This window comes from Lutjanus erythropterus, chromosome 3, assembly GCF_056507025.1.
Source record: "Lutjanus erythropterus isolate fLutEry1 chromosome 3, fLutEry1.hap2, whole genome shotgun sequence".
Classification (NCBI taxonomy): Eukaryota; Metazoa; Chordata; class Actinopteri; order Lutjaniformes; family Lutjanidae; genus Lutjanus; species Lutjanus erythropterus.
This window is the reverse complement of record NC_139319.1, coordinates 28,660,350-28,680,457: the sequence shown is the minus strand read 5'-3', so window position 1 is coordinate 28,680,457 and position 20,108 is coordinate 28,660,350. Positions and strand designations below refer to the sequence as shown.

General features: G+C 39.3%; 1 protein-coding gene across 1 annotated transcript in view; it reads left to right on the top strand.

Moving 5' to 3' along the window:
- The window catches only part of sorcs3a (sortilin related VPS10 domain containing receptor 3a), a 264,513-nt gene that overhangs the window by 141,549 nt on the left and 102,856 nt on the right, over positions 1-20,108 (top strand). The window contains exon 4 of the mRNA XM_084715689.1: positions 7,108-7,266. Coding sequence (XP_084571815.1) covers positions 7,108-7,266 — 159 coding nt within the window. The remainder of the gene's footprint in view (positions 1-7,107; positions 7,267-20,108) is intronic.

Here is a 20,108-nt window from a genome sequence, read left to right as displayed (position 1 = left end):
AGATTAGCTGATTAGCACAATAGGAAGACTACAAAACTTTTGAGAGAACAGTCTCATAAATGCAAAGCTGAATCTATAAATTATAAAGGCATCTTTACTCACGTCAGTGTATCCAGGAGTTTTGCTCCTACAGCCTTAATGCACTTCTTTTACTTCACACTTTGAAAACACTTGACTTGTTTTAGACTTGTTGTCAATTCTTTAATTGTTTCTGTTGTCCTTGTTCATATAGCTGCATGTCTATTACTGTATAAGTACACAGAGAGTAATGAGTCGCATTCCTTTTATGTTTACACATACTTGGCCAATAAAGCTGATTCTGATTACTTGGTCCAGTCTGACCAGTAGTGCAGGTTATAGTGGACAGTGTTAATTAACTTAAGATTGAGATTGTTTCTGAGTTCACCATCTTTTTCACACTTCCACTACTACTGCTACAATATATTTTAGTCTGGGACAGATGAATATTTTAATGCTTTAGTACATCAATAGAAGACATCATAGATTTGCTTGTGGTTCCATTCATGTCTTTGAAACAACTTGTTTGTAACGTTGTTATTTATTTGAAGTCATGTTTCTGGCAGTCTGAGTCCAGTACTCATGTTCCTTTAATGCTACTGACCGGGGTAACCACAGACGTATACATTTTCTCATATCTCACAGGTTCTTCTCAGGTTCTCTCATTCAAGTGTTTCGTGACTTTGTCAATCAGTTTTTTTTTTCATTTTCCCCAGTGACTTTATGTCATTGCTGTCTTTTTCTGTTTTAATTATGACATTTTATATGACAGATGAAATTATTTATTGAGTTCATGTTTGCCATGAGTCCTAATTTCACAGATTATGAGAATTAACTGTTATTTTGCTAAAATAGTAATTCATTTTTAAAAATTTCATAACCAATAACATTTCGAGAAGAAAGTTAACATTTTGCTATGATGAATGCCTCTTATACTTGTTTATTCTCTGGGTCCTCATAGACCCCCAGTTGGTCGCCCATATAAACCCTAACTCTGACAAAGTTGCTATGCTGTGTAAAATGTAAATAAAAACAGAATGAAATCGTCTTTTTCAGTTTGTATTCAATTAAGTGCAAAGACAAGATGCTGAATTTTCTAACTGATCATTTTTTTCTTGTTTTTGTGAGTATACACTCATTCTGAATCTGATGCCTGCAATATGTTAATAAAAAGTTTGGACAGCAGCAACAAAAGACTGGGAAAGTTGTGAAATGCTCCACAACACCTGTTTGGAACATTCCCGAGGTAAGGTTAATCGGTTTGAATATTAAATATGTAATATTCTTGAATATAGGTTGAAAAGTACTTGCAAATCATTGCACTAGGTTTTTATTTGTTTTACACAGTGTATCAACTTTTTTGGGAATTGGGGTTTGAATGTAAGTCAATGCTAGCTAGTTTAACTGCATCTTATGGACACAGTTGCCATACTTTCTTGCTTTAAAACTTGTAAACAGGCAAGTCGATGTAAGACAGACTAACATTAAAATAGTTAATGTCCGTGTCCAAGAATCTAAATAATATATGTTTTCATTCATATGCAAGTGAAGAAGAAAATAGTTTTTTCTTTTCTCCAGAACATATCTGAAAAGAAAATCTGAGAGGTGAGAAAGACAGTAGTCTTCACAGATTCAAGGATGTATGAAAATTTTAAATTACAGGACATCATGCATAATGATGTATAAAGAACAAGTCATGGTCGCCCGATAATAGAGTTGAGAATCTTCCTGCTATATGACAGCTGTTGCAAAACTTAACAAAAACATGTTATCCTTGGGAAGAGTCATATTGTTCAGGTGACCCGTCTTGTCGGACAAATGTTGAATAAATAAAAATCCATGCGGTGTCAACACACACACACAGAAGTTAAAGCTCGTCTCCTGTGTGTGATGAGGACGTGCTCTGAGTTGTGGAGGTGCCCGGGTTCATCTGCCTTAGTTTTCCCAAGGCTGAGCCAAGGTACTGACCCTGAATACGTTTGCATGGCGTGGGAGTTAATAGGATCACAGGACTGTTGAGCTAAACCATGTCAGGGCAAGGAACAGATCATAGCAGACACTGATTACTCCTCATGACTCACTCCTCCTGACTATTTTATGTGGAGAAAATTTAATTCCACATCAAGGGCATAGCAGGACTGTAGTCCCCGAGGTGCTCTCTGTTGCTGATGTGACATACTTTTTTTTCTGTAATTTCAGTTATATAGGATTAGATAAACCTAACACCTCAGGGAGGAAGATTCACACTTGTATATATATGTCCAGGCTGTAATTTTGTAATGATTCAGAACAAATAAACTTTCCAGCCAAATATACTTGATATTGATTCAGTTGTGTGTGAGAAAACATGCTCAATAAGTTTAAGATATTAAGTTGAACTAACAATTCTTCAGTGACGCTGGTAAATATTACAGAAATATTACAAACAAATTTGATTTCCTTTTACATTTTCTGAGTTTGAAAAATTACAGTTTCTCGGGATATTTGATGTTTTTAAACGCATCTATATAAATAAAATAAAGCTTTTTCCTGTGTGTATGTAAGTGAGTCAGCCAAAAACTAGTAACAATCTCCAGGGAATATTTTACTCTAATGGCTGACCTCTGGCTCTGCCCATGAGCCGACTCCCCCTCCGTGCCTTATCTCTGATCTAATTATTTCGATTTGCCATCCCTTAGATGGATGAAAGTTTGCCTGTATGCTGGCTACGTTCCTTTGTTGCCTCCCTGCATGTGAGTGGCCTTATTTAGCATCCGCCTGTGTTCTAGCGGATAAAAAGAGCAGTCTGGATGCCAAATCACTCACTGTTAGATATAATCGCCTGCTGCTCTTTGAGATATTCCTTTTCAACCACAATAAAGGAATCATTATATGTTCGCTATTCTGGAAGCATATGTAGATTTTTTTTTCCCCCCTACACTGTACAAGAAAAAAGTTGAAGCTGTGACCTTTTACAATGTCACATTACAGATTTGAATGATAGTAATGACATTTAGCGCAAAAAGACTCTGAAAATGACACCCCCCATGAATCTTCTCTGGTACATTTTGATGTCTTTTTCTGAGCTCCGTGTCCGCTCATTCCTTTGAGCGGTTTGATTGAATGTCTGGAAGATTAGGTTAATTTAAAAATAAAGACATGCACAGTTAAAATGCCATCAAGGAGGCAAGACAGTGAAAACATGATAGCTAAATGTGGGTGATTAAGTCCTGATCCATGGTTAATGAGCATATTGCAGCGACAACTCTCTGTTAAAGCCTCCCGTCAAAGGCAGACTAAGCTCAATTGATCTGGCGTGACGTGATTCATTTGCTGCGGGGTGTCTCTCTTTCTCTCCGTCTCTGATCCATACCTCCACTTACCTCGTGATCCGACAACTACCGGCTTCTATCTCTGTGCTCCAGCTTATGCACAGCTCAACATCAGGCTGATAAAACAAAACGGTTATCCCTCCAACCTCTATCGATTTCGTATTGTTACCCTCCTCACTCACCGCCCGCCTCCTCACAAAGGCTGAGTGGATGCTGTGAGGAAAATCTTAATCACCCCTCACTAATGCTATCGGTCACTGTGATTTTGGAAGTGAGTAATTATTGTTTGAGGGTGATTGTTTTAGTAGGCAGAAAAGAAATTGGCCGCTGCTCCTGTTCCCGCCTTTGTATTGGCTTCAAATTGGTTGTGGGTGCTTTCTAATCGCAGAGGCGACAGACAGAAACTGGCTTGTTACGATAGTGTGCAAGGTTGAGAAATAATGCGGCTGTTTTCACACTTACATGGTGGTAAATGAGTAATGTGAATGTGACAATACTTTCTCGGCCCTGTTCCCAGTATTAAAAGAGCACATTGTGAGGCTCCCTGAAATGAGGCTTGAGAAAAGATGAGCTAAAAGCGCTGCAATTGAAGTCTATCGTACATAGAGAACATAGAGCAGGAACATAACACTCATCACTCAGTGCAAGGCTTGAATAGGGAGCAAGGATAGATTTTAAAATGAAATGTACAGTATACGCCAAGACCTCTTCAAGCCATTTCTTCCTTTCTATTTAACTGAAAGTCCTGACGGTTGACTCAAAATAAAGCATGGCAAAATGTAATTTCCCATTCATAATAGACTCTGCTGCTTACTATAATATTATGGAATATGATTACTGCTTAAAAACTGAAAATTACACCTGACAAGCCCCAAAGACACTGGCAGATATGAGGAAGCCGTACCATTACACACTGACAGGTAATGAATGGCAAGATCGGCGAGCCCGGACCAATGAGAAATCCAGGTTGAGAATTTGCCGCCTGTTTATTGGTGCTTAATGAAAAACAATTTATCTAAATCACCACCAGGGAGGGTTTCTGGTTAAAGCTCTGGGAGGAGGGCTAGCATTTCTGTCAGTGACAAATGTGCTGCTGTTTTTCCAATTCAAATTGAATTGACGAGAGAGAACACAGCCATTCGGGCCACTATACGAGCACAGCCGCGACCCACGATTCCACTGCACAATCCTTGGAAAGGCATGGGTGTTGTAGTTTGAGCCCGATAAAAGACTCAAGAAATAAACATTTAAATCGGCTGCAGTCCATATTTTCAAATTAATACTGGAAAAACTGACAAAGTATCACATGAAGGAGTTCGCTACTTGTGACGGATCCACAGAATTATCACCCGACTCTGTCTTTTTAAATAAATGATTGCCCATAAACTCTCCAGTGGAAAAAAAAAAATGAGAGGAGGGGGAAATTTTTTATTATTATTTTGCATTTTGAGAATGAAGTTGAAACGTCAAGAATAAAGTCAGTGTTAGTGGCAGGCAAAAGAAAAAATATAACTTTATTATCAACATTTCGATTTTGAGTCCTCGGCAGACCTAGATAGAATTAAAAGGTGAATAGCTGCACTTACATTCACATGCAAAAACAGGTCTCCATAATACTGAAATAATAATGTTGCTCTGTGTCGGCTCGATGTGTAAATAAGCAACTGTTTGCCGTAACTAACTTTACAATTAATTAGTTCCATATATGTGGAAAATAGAACAGAGTCATCAGTTGGATTTCAGCTCCTTACTTGTTACTAACAGCCAGCAGTAACTAAAGGCATTCAAGGACTGTAAACTGAGATCAGTTTTCTCCCTGAATGACTGTGTAAATGCAGTAGCCATGTTAACTGTGTCCACAGATAAACACAGCAGCTCAAGCTAGCTGGGCTAGTCAGATAGATTGTTACTTGGCGAGGCTAATTTCTGAAGAGGCTAATTACTGAAATGAGTCTCTACTGACAGCGGCAGTATAATAAATACACTTAACATCGACAAGGCAGTGCAACATCATGAAATACTGAGAGAGAATTGAGTTATGAACCTGAAAGCACATCGTCAGTGACTTCTGCACCGTGACGACAGCAGACACATCGCAGAGAATGAGGGGAAAAGCAAATAAGAGGACACAAACACTCCATTTCAGAAAAATAAAAAATTCAAAATGAAGGTCTCTGAACATCGACGTGTAAACATTTCACAACATAACACAAATAAAATATTTAGTTTCTTTCTCTCAGATGTGTGTTTTTTTTTTTACTTGAGCACAAAAGTGAAATAAACATTTTTGTTGAAAAAATCAGTTTCAGTTAAGAAAATCATCATCTCGGTTCCTGGGGAGAAAAATCGTGAGTCACATTTTAGCAAGAATTGTGCTGCCTAATTTATAAGGTGATAATATGTCTGTGTTTCAGATCCTCTGCCCCCGAGCAGCCAAAACATGAGTAGTCCTTTTTCACAGCAGTTGTGTAATAATTAGGTAAACACAGGTGTAACCAATGATACTCATTAAGGTTCTGTTACATTCAGGTCAAATGGAGTCGGGGCGCTGCTATAGTGTGTGTTGATTCCCTAGAAAGGCTCTGCTACCCTAAAATGGAACAGGACCTTAACTAGTATCACTGGTACTGTGTATGTTTGTATTATTATTCCATATCAATATGCCTGCAGTGAAAAAGGCCTATTAATTCAGACAGAGACACTGAGGAATTTTGCATACCAGCTTGTGTATACTTATGTATGTACTTTTGTCCCTCTTGCAGAGCCATATTTACCATGTGCTACAGAATTGCAGGATATATTTTCTGAACATTTCACTGAAATGTACCGATTTTTTTTTTCACATTTGTAATTATAAAGCCTCATAACCTGAATACGTGTATTCAATAGCGCAAGCTGATTCAAAAGAATACAATTTTCTTAAAGACACCTTTTCAGACACCTCTTCTTTAGTCAAGGAGGAATTCCTGTGACCATTTTATCTGCTTCCACAAAGACTCTAAATGTCATTAGTGGAAAGAAATATGCATTGTGGAATTCCTGTTCTTATTGAATTCTGTAATAACTGTGATAGCTCTGGCAGAAATATTCCAAGCATGAAATTAGGGCTTCTACCACTGTGGCACTGTTAAATTTGAAATTAGAATTTTATTGGAAGGAGAAATGCTTAGAAATTACATGCTAAAGGACTAGCTGATAAAGAAAATAACATACTGTATATGCAGATTCATGCATGGCTGCTTAATCCCTTGTTTGTACAGCAATTAATTGTAACCAGACTGTAAGCTCTATCACCTTTCTGTTATATATTCGGTCCAATCATTTCATGGTTTTTCCTGTGGGCTTCAATTTTTCCTTTTGGTCTGTTTTGGTTTGCACATTATTTCACATCTTGCTGCTGTGAACAACCTTGATCTTATTTTGGAGAAAGATGATGAAAACTCCAAGTCTTCACCTCTGAGTGCACAGGAAGAGCCAAAGATCCATGGCAACAGAAGCACGAGAGTCACACTCATGAAATGAAGTTGGAAATATAGAGGAGCTGTTTGCCAAGCAGAAGCCTGACGTGTGCCAAAAGCCAGGCCTTTTCTGCTGACACCGCTCCTGCCTCTAACATCCCTCTTCTACCTTCTCTCATTTCCCTATCTCCCCCCCCCCCCTTTACTCAAACTCGCCCTTCACATCTTTTCTTCTCCTGTCTTCAAAAACTAATACCTTCTCTCTCACATGTGTTCACATCCTGTTACCCCCCCGTACCCTCATTTCTCCCTGCTCTCAGATTATGGTGTTGACGGATCCAGAGTTTGAGAGCAGTGTGCTCATCAGCTCTGATGAGGGAGCCAGTTTCCAGAAGTACCGCCTCACTTTCTACGTTCTGAGCCTTTTGTTCCACCCCACTGAAGAGGACTGGGCCTTGGCCTACAGTCACGACCAGAAGGTGAGATCGTGCTCGATGTCATGTCTCTTTTCTGTCCTCTTCACAATGAACTGCATGTGATTAATTAGAGCGGCCTTTACCTGTCTTTACGTCTTTTTCCTGTGTTTTTATCAACTGAGTAAAAAATCTGATGGTTTCACATTCCACTTGTTATACTCTTAGAAATAAAGGTGCTAACTAGAACCATATAGGGTTCATTGGGTTGTCCCCAACTCATTTTGGTGCCTGGTAGAGCCCTTTATAATGGTTCCACCTAGAATCCTTTTCAAGGGGTCCTACATAGAACCCAACAAAAAAGGGGATATACCTGGAACCATTTATGAAAGGTTCCACCCAGAACCCCCTATGAGAAGTTCTAAAGAAAACCCACCTTTGTTGTAATGATTAAACCCAGAATCCTCTCTGGCGGTTCTATCCAAAACCTTTCCATCTTTTAAGGGTAAGAACCCAGTCAATGAGTTCTATCAAATCCCACCAAAATAGCTCTGGTGTTTGAACTGGTTCTGCTCAATATTCATAGAACCCTGGTGCAATCTTCTGAGGGTTCCTCAAAGAACCAAATTATATTTCACTTATGAAGCAAAAATACAACAACACAAACAAAATGAATCTATTATGGATGACAGATACATCTGCATTTAAAAATACCATTTGAAACAAGGATAAACAAGGACCTTTTAACACTCATGCTTTGAACAATCCTTGAAGAAGTCTTCTTCCAAAAAGGGTCCCTAAAGTACCCTGAAATAAAGAGGCAAGCCTTGAGACTGACTATCATTACAGATAGAGTTTATATCTATATCTACCTATTATTTAGGAGTATTTATCACATGTGAATCTGCCATGTACATTTCCCCCGCAAATTACCTACCATTTTTCACCAGACACAGAGGTCCTGTGATAATATTTTTCATGTGCAAATCACCATCTCTGTGATTTGGGGTCATATTATTATTTTTTTTTTCACATCTGTTTTCTGTTGTCAGACAAGAAATATGAAATTTGATCGCAGCTCACAGGATGCTGAACAGCAGTCAACAGCTGTGCTGTGAGATCGGCTATGTTGATGTTTAAAATTAGTGATGGCAGCGTGGTAGGTTAGGAGCCACAAAAGGTTGTAATATTCAAGTACAGCCACAAAGCATCTGTTATTATTGAGCATACACAAAAAAGTGTATTGTTACAGCTGCCAAAAGTAGGCAAAATAACTCCACTTATGGTAGATGAAAGTGTACTTGTACCTATGCTATGAATGTGACACAGATTAGGGAGGTAATTTCTAAAGCACTCCTGGTAATATTAGTCTTGTGGTTTATGACTGAATTCAAAGCACTACACTTGAATGTGTAGGTTTGATTGCGGAGGCCAAGTAAATTCACCATGGTTATTGTTGTTATTGTTGTGATGTCTTGACGTCATGTGGTCTTGTTATTGTTATTGCTGTTGTATCATGACTATGCTCTGCCTTGTAATTGTGTTTTTATATACAAGTGTTTTTAGCAGAGAAATTATTCTGTTTCCTGCCCAGAGAGTACAGCTAAGTGGCTGTGCATTGTGCCTGTAAAATAAACAGTGCTGACGCTTGAAGGACTAGAAAGAACCAAGAAGTTCATAGGTAATGGAGGACATTGTCATATTGGAACTGTCACACAAACAATGCGTTACCAATGCAAGTAGGTAACCTCCTTGTACCTGTTTTGCCACAAACAAAAGAGAGCTACAACCAACTGTAGCCACCACTCAACATATCACTATTATCTGTTGTGTCCATGTTCTTTAACATCAGATACTCTTATTTGTCAGCAGTGTTGGATCAAATATTCTTGTTGTGGAAGCTATTATATATATATATATATATATATATATATATATATATATATATATATATATATATATATATATATACATATATATATATATATATATACATATATAGAACTGTCGCGGACCAGGGGAATCCGACTGTTTAATAAAAAAAAAAAAAAAATATATATATATATATATATATATATATATATATATATATATATATATATGTATATATATATATATATATATATACATATATATATATATATATATATATATATATATATGTACTGTATATTTTTTTTACTCGTAACTTTCCTAATACTTTCATGGAAAGAGCTGTGTTATTTCATATTGATTACAAGGAAAAGAGAGACTGTTACTTTTGTCAGTTAATTTGGTTGTGATTTAGCACTGCAGTCCTTTAACACTGTTGGACTCACAAGGGACAGTTTTTTTTTTTTTTTTAAGATAGACTTTGATGCAGCAGAACCAGAGATATCATCTTTTTTATTCCATGCATTCTTCTTCCTTACCAAAACCTGGCATCAACATGAGCACAAAATGTTGATACCAATAGTCAGATCAGAGAGATGGTTGTAATATGCTAATAGTAGTTAATGTTGCCTCAAGCTGCTAGCCTCAAGCAGAGATAAGGAGCAGACTACATGGGTCTAGTAAGCTCACAGATTTGTTTGATTTTCAAACTTGTAGTCTTCAGCCCCAGCTGACACTGACTCAAGTGACATCAATTGAGATCTTTTATTACTTCACACAGCTCTCTCTGGGCCGGAACCAGCTGTGTGTTTGTTGTCCCTGGTGCTGTTGAACCACCCTGGTACTGTATTCCCAAACTGTCCTCTGTCGGTCCAGCTGGGAGGCTGTTTAGCCCCATACAGGGACACTCCCCATAGGCATTTCCTGCTGGGTCCCTCCTGCTTCAGACCAGAAAAGCTCCTCCTCCCAGTAGTCCAAAGCTGCCGTGTTCCCCAACACTTTACCGGCGCTCCAGACCACTAGCTGCACAGTTAACTGAGCTAACTAACCAATGGCAGCTACAGTTAGCGGCGATTCAGGCGATATGGTTTCTGTTAAAAAGAGAAGCTCAGAGCAACAGATTGATGAGTGTGGTGCCACTGTGTTGGTGCACTGATGAAAATGATGCTGTGAAAATGTCTACAGTGCTGTACAGGTAAGAGTAATCTGTTTATTTGCTTTTGACATTTTTGGACTTGGTCTTTTTTTTGTCTGAACAGAGCAGCGACCTGGCTGTTGCAGTGTTTGAGTTAAAGCTTTTATTTTAGTTTCTCAGCCTCCCATTTTCCTTACCAGTCTTCATAATGGTGTCACCTTCACTGGGCTTCGTCACACAGTATGGAGCTTTGCACACTGTCTTCACACAGTGTTTTGAGATTGTACCCAGCAATGGTCTGCCAATAAGGTCAATGACTGACCCAGGAGCCAAAGCCGTCGCCTTGCAGGGTGGGCATGGTGCAGGAGGGTGATGATTGGTGAACAGTGGAGGCTGTATTAGACAAGGTTGCCAGTACATGAGCCAATGTCAGGCTTTTTCTTGGCAGAGTGGATTTTACAATCTCTAAAATGTAATCCTGTATTGATCATTGAGCAAATGTATATAAATACATACAGTATCCATATCCATAGAAAGATAGATAGATAGATAGATAGATAGATAGATAGATAGATAGATAGATAGATAGATAGATAGATAGATAAAAATAAATGGGTGGGGAAAAATATGGGTGGAAACATTACTTTTGTGTTCTCCCAAGGGACAAGAAAGAGCAAACCAGAACATTCATAGCCTCATAATGTTACAGAATAGAGAATAATTAATGTTAAGTTCTTCAATACATTAATGTCATGGCTTGGGTAAATTTACTGTTAACACTAATGTTGTCTTGCACAACCAGACCTTGCACATTCCGCAATAAGGAAAAAAAAAATTCCCCGCCTCACTTGCTTTTCTGTAAACCAATCACAATCGCCTTGAGTGGCACTAAGCCCAGAATGCTTGTTTATGTTTGTACCCTGGCACTAATTTGCCATTTTCAGTGTGTAAGTTGCAGTTTGGAGGCTGCTGTTGTTTCCCGGGACTTTGAAAAACATAGATAACAGATGCTGACTGCAACCAAGCAACCAATAGCATCAGCTGAGTCAGAATACCGCTAACATTACCCTTTTTAAAGTTAGTGTTTTATTTTATTTACAACTTTTGTTATTTAACTTTACTGGACATGCTAACCACCTTAAACTAACATTTGTGTCAGTATCATTCCCTTTAACATTACCTAATTCACTTTCACTTTTTTTTTCCCACACATAATATTTTTTCACCCATCTATTTTTTTCCTCCCCATGTCCTCTTTGGGGCTCCGGACATAGGAAGGAGAGAAAACAATACAGATCAGACTGGATCACCAGAAATAATTTTCTCACTTACCTCTCTGGGCATCCGCATAGTTATGATTCTACAGAATCCCTCCCTCCTCTGCAGACTCACATCAACCTTTAAATATCATTTTCACACATTAACTATTCAGTCACAGAGAGCAAAAAAAGTCTTAAGGATCATAACTTTAATTTGAGCACTACTACTTTGCTCCAGCATTAAAACTTAGCATGAAAATTCTGCAGCTGCTATTTTAGACTGCGAGAGTAACTATTAAGATTAACAAGGTAGCCAGGTTCAGTAAGTTCAAATCCCTGTGAAGTCTCTGTGGGAGTGTAGTTGAAAGAGAGGTGCCGTCTGCCTTCAGCCAAGGTTCTGGGCAAAATATAAAATTATTCTGATGGATTGCAAGGAGTAAAAAGTACTCATCACTCACTGCTTTTACATTACTCTGAAACAGTCTTTCCTAATGTTAATTAAAAACAGCCCCTAGCAGCTTACATTATCTATAAAATTTACAGCGTATACAAAATATGAGGCGTCCCTGATTCGCCCATGAAATAGATTCACAAGATCAATGAGGCTAACAGCTATTGATCTCACTGATTAAATACATCACAGTCATGAAGCCGGGATATACATCAAGAAGCAGAGGAGAAACTTCATGAAGGAGGCTGAGACTCGGATTTGGCAACTCAACATTAACAAGATTGTGTGGTTCCAGTTGCGAACTCAGGCTGCTTGAGAGCCAGGAGTGGGAAAAATAAAATGGGCACGTTGTATGTGGTGGGGTACCACCACATCAAATGTTGTAACGCATTTTATCACCTTTTCCATTGGAAGGACACTTTATCATGATGTCTTGGACGTGAGGTCACCGTAGAGAGCACTTTAGCATGTTGGGTTTGAAATTGGATTACCTTAGAGGACACTTTATCATGTTTTGTCCACTTGAAGGTTTATCTACCATCCACCAGTCTACCAGTGCAAGCAGCTATCGTGACCTAAGTAGCTAGAATTTGCATCATCACGACATCAACACCTCGGCACCCGAAGCAAGGCATGATTGCCACCTCTGCTAGGCGCCCTTTCATTCCACTCCTGAATGTGTCATCTGCACACTGCAACCGGTTCCCCAGGGCTGTTGTTGCAAATAAAGAATATGTTCTTCATCTAGTTAGAGAAAAGAGGTTTACACAGATATTATTGGTTGCTTAATTTGACCTGATTTCCCTCGCAGGCTCGACACTTCATCTCGGCTGTTGAGCCAGCAGCGAGAGGCTTTAATATGCTCATTTTCAGCTTGTAACCGGCTAATAGTTTTCAGACTGGGTCACTCTGAATTTAATCAGCTGTAAGTTGGTGCTTAGCTGTGGTTAAGTGCAGCCCTGAGGACTTAACTTTGAGGCAGGAGTGAAACTCTTTAGCGAGACATCAGAATCCATGTCAGGACAAATAGGCTGGAGTGAAGTATTTTGTTGTAATTCCTGATTCTCTTTTATGACTTTATCTTAAATTAACATTCAGGTCAGTCCCCTCCTCAACTAAATGGAGGTATTTTTAGATTTAGAACTCTTATTGACCTTTCCAGGCTCTTATCTCTTGACTGTGAGGGCTTTGTGGAGACAATTACTCATTGATGTAGTCCCAAGTTGGCTTCTGAGAATAAGGCCAATGTTGCTGCTGCCAAGTGAGTGAGTTATGTAAACAGGCTGACACAGAAGAACAGTAGAGAGAAGAAACTCCACACATAGAATAAATAGGAGTTGCTTTATTTTATTCTCTGTGAAACGTCAGAGCTCCCAGTAGACTGGGTGTTAGGGCATCTTGCCTAGAATCCCTTTTTTTTGTCAAAAGCCCAGAGAAGAACAGGCTGTTTTTCTAATTTCCTCACTTATTCATGGGAGACCTTTTTGCCCTTTAGCTAATGTGAAGACGACAATAATTCTGATGGTGTGTTGGCAGATCTTTAGAGGCATTCGGGGGATTTTGCAGAAAAATGCATATCTCCAAAAGGGAAGAAAAAAAGATAAACATTTCCCTTTAAGTCACTAACAGTGGATTTCTCTAGCTATTATAGGTTTCTATCACAGCAATGAACATTATGGCGCCACTTCTTATGCCTCAGTAGACTTGAAAGACAAGGCTGTGACTCTCTAATGGACTGCATAGTGATTAACTCATCCCATAATTGCATCAGAGACAAGTGTACAGTGTTGTACACTGTAATCAAATGTTGTTTGCAGTCAGCTATTTTCTTATGTGAATCTCTGACCTATGACAAAACAGAATATTTTCCAGCTGCTATTTGTCATAAATCATTATTATCTTTATTACCATCATTATGATCCCCTCTATTCCTTGTGTTGTTATTAAAGAGTACTCTAGTGTTTTAGTGTTGCCCTTCCATTAAGTTGTGAAATACAGATTAAGCAGCCCATTCTCTTCAATGTGTGTACAAGTAACACAATTTTAGACTTTTGTATGCATTGCATACACCAAATCTCCGTTATGTGTGCAGGCGATTGGTCAACAGAGTGGTTGGATGGGTCACACAAACACAAGATTTTCACCCAGGCGTTTGTGGGTTCATGTTCCACTTGACATCAAAAGTCAAGGCTACATAGTGTTACGTGTGTCACATTCATTGTGATCTACTTCACCTTTATTACAAGACTTACATAACACACTTATGTCAGCCTAAGCCGTGGTTGGTATAATAGAGCTTTTCAATTCATTTGACAGTGAACATCCTTTGAGTGTTTTGTCAACAACAAATTAAATTAAATTGCAACTTTCTCGACTTGTAAAATTATCTTTTAAGTTGACAAACATCATAGTCTCTTTCATCATTGTCTCTCTATAATGCATTGACATTTTAGCCTACAGATGCTGCTAGTGAGCGTTCTGACAGTGTTTCCAACTGAGCTGCACAACTGTTTAAAGCCCCTGTAAAGAAAAAAAGGGAGTTTTTGTTCTAAACACATTGTGCATGTTAGAGCATAGTTACTGAAAACATGTTAAAACACTATCTAGTAACGAATTCTGGAGTTTGACAAGACAACTGTTTTTCTCGATTTGTGTTTTCAGAATTTTTTGGGTGGGCCTGAAACATGACACAGTTGGGAAAGCTGGCATCATCGAATCCCTTAGATTTCATCCTGTAGTTGCTGAGATATTTTAGTTTGCACCAAAGTGTTGGGACCAACTGAGCGATTGACTCAGATTGACATCCCCTAAGCCATGCTGCTAGTGTGGCTAAAAAAAAGAGATCGCCTCTAATGAAACCATCAGGGTTATTTTCTCAGATGTTCTCAGACATATTAAACTGGTTGGATGCACCTTTAAAATTCAGTCTAGCTCCCTTGCTCCCCTTGCTAGTTTAGAGTCATATCATATTCATAGCATTTTAAATGATTTGGTTTCAGCTATTCCACAAACAAATGCGTCACTGACATATATTTTGTTTTGCTCTCATGTTCTAAAAATGTGCCTGTCAGGAACCTGCCACCTCTGAACAGCTGTTTGTCACATGTGAGCGCACACACACACACACACACACACACACACACACACACACACACACACACACACACACACACACACACACACAAGGTGTATTTCCTGCTGGTCTGCTGCTGCTGACCAGCCTGCAGAAACACAAGCTGGGTACTGACAAATTGAAATTCCCCATCCTCATATTTCTTTTGAACCTCAAAGAGCAAATAACCAAACTTGCACTTTAGAAAAACAAAGAGAGCCACCGGTGTACATTCACACTGTGAGTTTTCAGTTTAACAAGGACTGGGGCTTTCATGGTTCAGCTCTAACCTCATAAAGAGTCATCCACATGGAAATGTAGCACATATTCACACTGTACCACAATACAGTATGCAACAAACCCTAGGTCCAGGCAAACATTTAATTTTTGTGTTTCCACTGGAGGAGCAGCAAACCATTAAGACTGTAGCAGGAAGCTGGTGTCTCAGTGGCACCAGCAGCTATATTACAGTGTCTGAACTGGAACACATGGGATGCAACTGAAGCTCTCCATGGCACTGAGTTGACACTCTGCTCCAGACAGAAGGATTAATGTCATTAGTCAGGTGATGGATGACTCAGGGCCAAACAGTAATAATACAATAGATCATGACTAAATGATCATAGAGGGAGCTGTCTTTGGCGGGTTAATTCTGGATGGTGGAATATTGAGAAGAAAAAAAAGAGCTGGTTTCATTGGGGGTCATAAACAGTTTCGTGAAACTGCTATCAAACAGAATAAAAGCAAACAAAAAACATCATTATAATCCTGTGACGGAGGGGGCGGCACATATGAAAACCTTACCACACGAAGTAAACATTGTGAGACAGTGAGAGATGGCACCAGGTCAAGCGTGGTTTGATCCATCAGGAAATGTCTGATTGTGGTTTTGTTGCATGATGAAACAGTGAGAGGAGCTCTGAAATCAAAGGGAAATTATGGATACAGTGAAGCACTGATGGCTACATGGCAAGGAGAGGCAGGCAGAACAGATGGAGTTGCTCGTTCTGATGGAATAGCAGATATATGTTGTCACTCCGTTGTCAAAACAGCAGATGGAGGTGTGCTGCCAAGCCGACAGTGGAGTGTATCAACAGCAATGAGAAGAAACTTTTCTGCTACTTAACCCTTGCAAGAGACTGTTTTTTTTAAAAAAAAATTAGCAGTGATTTCATGGGAACAAAGCCACAATTGGAAAGTGTTCTGTGGGCTTTTGTGCTCTTTGAGATTTTGTTTTCCTATCAAATGTTGTGAAATTTTACAAAAAACATGGAGCTTTGTAATATCTGCCTTTAGCTGTGATGTAAGACTGGATTACCAAGCTTGCAAATCAGCAACTACTCAAGGGCCCTTCACTTCATGTCAACTGATTTTAATTGCCAATTTGTTAAGCAATTTGTCACTAAAAGTACAAAATTATCTAATATGGGCTATGCTTTATTAACTAATAGTGTTGCCTGGGATTCTGTGCCCAAATCTAGTTTTAAAACCATGAAGCCAGTATTATACTTTATAGACCTCCATGTACCGCCCATCTGTTGTGCCTATGAGGACAAGTCTGCTGATATACTGTGGTTGTATGGAATGTGTCTTCAAAGCGAACTCCAGAAAGTAGTATAAAAAGAGTAATACAGCTCTCCATATATGTCTGTTTGGATGTTTAGTCAGGTGTTAAGGGTTAAGATCTAGGGTTAGGGTTAGGAGACGGCCAGGGGAGGGTATATAGAGTAGGGTGACAGTAGATTCTTGACCATGGAAACAGCCACTAACAAAACAAGCTCTTCTTGACGTCATTAAATTTAACTTCCAACTGTAAAACAATTGAGGAGGGGAATAGGCAATGCAGTAACAGAATCTTGATCGATACTTTGCCTAGTTTAACAGTTTGATTTGAGTTTTGTGAGCTTGGTTGAGGTGCAGTCATTATTAGGCACATTCAGACACCACAGCTGGTCTGCTGACTCATCAGGCTGTATCCATCAAAGACTGCACAGCTGGATCTCCTGCTCTCCATAGAAAATTAATGGGATCTGTTGATTTGACATATGTCAATAGATACAGTTTTTATGCACCATAACAGATTAACCAACCAAATACTTCTTTGACAGTTTTAGACCAGTCAAATACTATACTAACTTATATTATACAGTGGTTATAATGGTTTCAGTGGCATGCTGTAAAGCAGACCAGGATGAGATTTCTTCATCATGCTCAAAGATCAGGCAAAAGTTGTAGTCTTCCCTCAAGGATGAGTAGAGAGGCTACTGTCTTTGCCCTTGGTAAACAACCTGTGTCCTCTGAAGGTTTGTAGAATTCATCGCCTGAAGGAGTAGCCTTTGATATTTCAAAATCCATCGTAACCTTTTATGTGTCCACTGCTCTTAAAGGATGAAATGTCACCCTACCACCTAACCCTCAATCCAAACCCCATGAAAGATCAATTTACACCCAACTCTATCCCTGTCTTAAATTAAATTTAGCACTTTATTTAAAAGTCCCATGGGATTTGTTCATTGTATCCAAAGATCAGGTGAAAGATGTGCTATTCTCTTGGGATCGATAGTTTAAAGATAGAGCCTGGTCTCTTTGCCCTTGGTAAACACCCTGTGTCCTCTGAAGGTGTTTAGAATTCACCAGCTGAAGGAGGAGCCTTTGATATTTCAACATCCAGCGTAACCTTTACATGTCACTTACATGGCCGCTGCTCTCCTTGAGCTTCATGGGCCTGTCGCTCCACTTTTTGCTCTTCACGGAAGAGAAACATAGCTGTCAGGTGTTGGGCTGTTGGCACGTATGTGTGTGTGAGAGGAGGGTGAGGGTGAGAGAAAGGTAGGGACAAAGGAACAGAGGGAAGGAAATTAACCAGTAAATGACAGCAAATGAACACTGATGGATCATGCTTGAATTCTTATTAAATAACTCATTTCTATCTGTTATAGAGGCTTTGCTGACATCCTCCATTGGCATGACACCAGATTAATACATATCAGTTGATCTGTTTGTTGGCTTGTTTATCAGTTTTCAAACAGGCCTGCAGTGTATTCCCTCATCGTCTGCACCGCTGACACTGCAGCCTGATATGACACACTAGGTTAAAATCACTTCTTAGAATCAAAGCCAATCCCTTCATCACATCGACAGAGGAAAGGGAAAAACACTTGAACTGTTTGCATATTTAGTTTCTGTCGGGAGTAACAATTTAAATCACTGACTCCTCTTGTCTTTGTTGTGGCTGGCAGCAGAATGGATGCCGGGTCTTCTCTGAGCTGTTGTCTCCCAGCATGAAATCAAGGTGTGTGTGTTTGGGCTATAGGTAATAATGACATTTATTTTAGTTGCTGTCATCTCACAAGTGAGAATGTCAGTGTGGGGGCACAAAACATAATTTACCAAAACTTGACTGGGAAGCTTGTGTCTCTCCTGTGAGCCGGCTCTGAATGGTAGAAGATGCATTGAATCACCTGAAATAAGTGCTTTAAGTTTGAATCCGTTTGTTGTCTTAGTACCATCGAGAGCTCCTAAGACATTATTGGTTTGCTTTTACAGCTTAAGAGAGTAACTGTTACACTGGATTTGCACTGACCAAAGCAAACACAAGCAAAACAATTTCAGCTCGAGATCAGTTTATTTGAATGTTGCTTGTTGTTTGAGCTTTTGACCATGTCACATGGTCTGCATCAACAGACGAAAATTGCTCATTTTTCCTGTGGGTGTTTTTATGGTTCTGAGCACTTTGAGGTTGCTGGCTTAAAAGGCTGGCAATTGGTTGAAAGCTACAAACAGGTGAATAGGTGGACCACGAGTTGAGATTATTTGATCATTTGTTGTTGTTGTGGTCAAAATGAAATGGCAGCATACCCCTCTAAAACCAACCACAACCCTAATCATATCTTTGAAGAACACATGCTAGTTTGTGTAGTTGTTTCTTGGCAGGTGACTATACTGTGGCTTCTACAACCACATGAATGTGTCACCTACTTTTTCAGTATTTTCAATGCATGGCTGTTACTGGAGTATTTATATTGTAATGTTTTTATTTTCAGGATCTGAACACTTCCTTTGCCACTTATCATCTCATGCTGCCACAATTCTGCAGCTGCATCGTAACATTGTTTTTTACTGTTATGTTCGTCTCATTGTCTCCTTCTGGAGATGCTTCTTCCTCTAGCTCGTAGTTATCATTGATGCAACTGTTGACAAAACAAGGCTTTTTTCCGGTTCCTGTTCAAGTTTAAAAAGTGCATGGGTGTTTTTGTTTCGTATTTGTTGTAGGTGCTTCATTACCTCCACTGAGGAGGTCAGCTAGGTCATTTACTGGCCCTATTTTCATTAAATTTAGTGGAAAGGTGTAGCATGGGCTGACGAAGAACCTGTTAAATTTTTGGAGCAGATCTGAATTACGGAGCTGCGATTGTTAACACTGCGAGTTTAATGCCTATTCCTCTTTTTTAAATATATTTTTTGGGGTATTTTATGCCTTTAATGACAAGACAGCTGAAGATGTGACAGGAAATGGGGAGAGAGAGTGGGGGGAATGACACGCAGCAAAGGGCAATGGGCGGGAGTCGAACCCACGGCCGCTGCAGAGGACTCACAGCCTCCGCACATGGGGACACGCTCTACCAGCTGAGCTATCCAAGCGCCCCAAAACTTTATTATTCTTTTTTGTCAGCTAGGAAAATTTGCATAGCCTAAAAGACTGGACTATCAGTCTTGGCAAAGGTCTTCGCTCTCCAAGTACCCTTCTCATTTGTTATTAAACTTTGAGGTTATGGACCAGCAGTTAAAAGATTTTTGTGCCTTGAAGGAACAGTAGCTCGCAATTCCATATTGAAGTACGTAGTATTGAGTACTGCATTCCAACAAGCAAGTTGTTGCCATAGACACACCACAGACTACATGAAACACTATAACAAGACTGCCTGAAGGCTTGTTTTGAAAGCTATGCATTGATGTGGCAGGTATGTCATGTGTGCCCAGACCTCTGGTTATATGTGCTGTAACATCTTTGTTCCATGATGCTTTAACATGTCAGTGGTCAACAAAATATATGCAACCCGCCCGGCTGTTCCCAGTACA